Source organism: Bombus pyrosoma, unplaced genomic scaffold, assembly GCF_014825855.1.
Source record: "Bombus pyrosoma isolate SC7728 unplaced genomic scaffold, ASM1482585v1 HiC_scaffold_4726, whole genome shotgun sequence".
Classification (NCBI taxonomy): Eukaryota; Metazoa; Arthropoda; class Insecta; order Hymenoptera; family Apidae; genus Bombus; species Bombus pyrosoma.
Window position 1 is genome coordinate 1,894,250 of NW_025219986.1, and position 1,164 is coordinate 1,895,413.

General features: G+C 33.0%; 1 protein-coding gene across 2 annotated transcripts; it reads right to left on the bottom strand.

Moving 5' to 3' along the window:
• Positions 1-17: 17 nt before the first annotated feature.
• LOC122577502 lies at positions 18-1,158 on the bottom strand. Of its 2 annotated transcripts, XM_043748838.1 has the most exons (4): positions 999-1,158; positions 729-910; positions 559-631; positions 18-479 (listed from the first exon to the last, which is right to left on the bottom strand). In XM_043748838.1, exons 2-4 carry the CDS (start codon positions 883-885, stop codon positions 305-307), a joined length of 405 nt encoding a protein of 134 aa, XP_043604773.1. In that variant the 5' UTR covers positions 886-910; positions 999-1,158; the 3' UTR covers positions 18-304. The 2 variants fall into 2 exon arrangements, with proteins under 2 accessions (XP_043604773.1, XP_043604772.1); XM_043748837.1 differs by lacking the exon at positions 999-1,158 and having other exon boundaries at positions 729-992.
• Positions 1,159-1,164: the final 6 nt, after the last annotated feature.

Below are 1,164 nucleotides of genomic sequence, written 5' to 3' on the forward strand. Positions count from 1 at the left end.
CACAAGAAATTACATTATTAAGAGTAACTAACATTTTAATATTAAAAGAATTCTATACGAAGTTACATCATGGGACATATACACATATAGATATATATACACAACCTAACACATGTAAAAGAAATAAAACGCAAGATATCACATATTAAAACTAATAAACTCAAAGAAATTTTATATTGTAAAATAAATATATATATATATATATTATTATTATCAAGTCAAACAACTAATAATCAAATAAACACAATAAAATATACAAAACTACTTTGCAAATATTATATTACAGAATATTCAACTAAACTGACTAAAGATTTAACCAACAAAATAATATATATATATATATATATATATATATATCAGCAACGAACATAATCAACACAAATGTCACACGATTCTTCGTTCTTGGCCCACGACACTTCACACGTTGACTACGCCTTCTGGGACCACTCACATATTTTGGAACCCGTCTTCCTCTTGCGCTGAAACAACACATTTAGTAAATAAAAGATGAATGACACAGGACAAATTAAAAATAATGAAACAAAATAAAGTACGCACTAGGACAGTCTGCACAAGGAACCTTCGACGAGGACACCTCCGTATTCACCATTTAAATCGTAATCATCAAAACCTACACCGGAAAACAATAAATCAAACCAAACACTGGAGGCAATAATCAGATGGAAATATTAACCAAATGAATAAAATAACGTCAAGACACATCTCACAAAGTCTCTCCATGTACTGGGAGCATACAGCAGAGAAGATCGCTCTGACCACAAGAGCGGTGACACAGGAGAATATCCAGGACTCCGACAGAAGTCTCCTCAGGGAAGTGAGCCTTCGCACATTTATCTGTATCGTCTTCACGAGCCGCCTACACATTTTTGGAATCTCTCCTCCTCTTGCGCTAAAACAATGCATACAAGATCAGGCAGACAAACGGACGAAACACCATAGGAAAGAAGACGAAGTTAAAATAAATAAATAATACATACTTGTACAGGTTGGACAAATGCAGGTACTTCCATGTCCATAACCAACATAACCTGCACCCACAGTGGAAAATATATAAACTCCAACAAACTAAAATATCGAGGAAACTAAAATAAATAAAAACCAACACTAAGAATAATTTATTCGATTTACAATATCGAACATAAC

Excerpts from the sequence above, each read along its gene's own strand:
- LOC122577502 (XM_043748837.1), bottom strand. The coding sequence starts at position 924 with ATGCATTGTTTTAGCGCAAGAGGAGGAGAGATTCCAAAAATGTGTAGG. Across the intron at positions 632-728 it reads CCAGTACATGGAGAGACTTT|GTTTTGATGATTACGATTTA; the intron begins GTGAGATGTGTC and ends TTTCCGGTGTAG. Across the intron at positions 480-558 it reads TCCTTGTGCAGACTGTCCTA|CGCAAGAGGAAGACGGGTTC; the intron begins GTGCGTACTTTA and ends GTGTTGTTTCAG.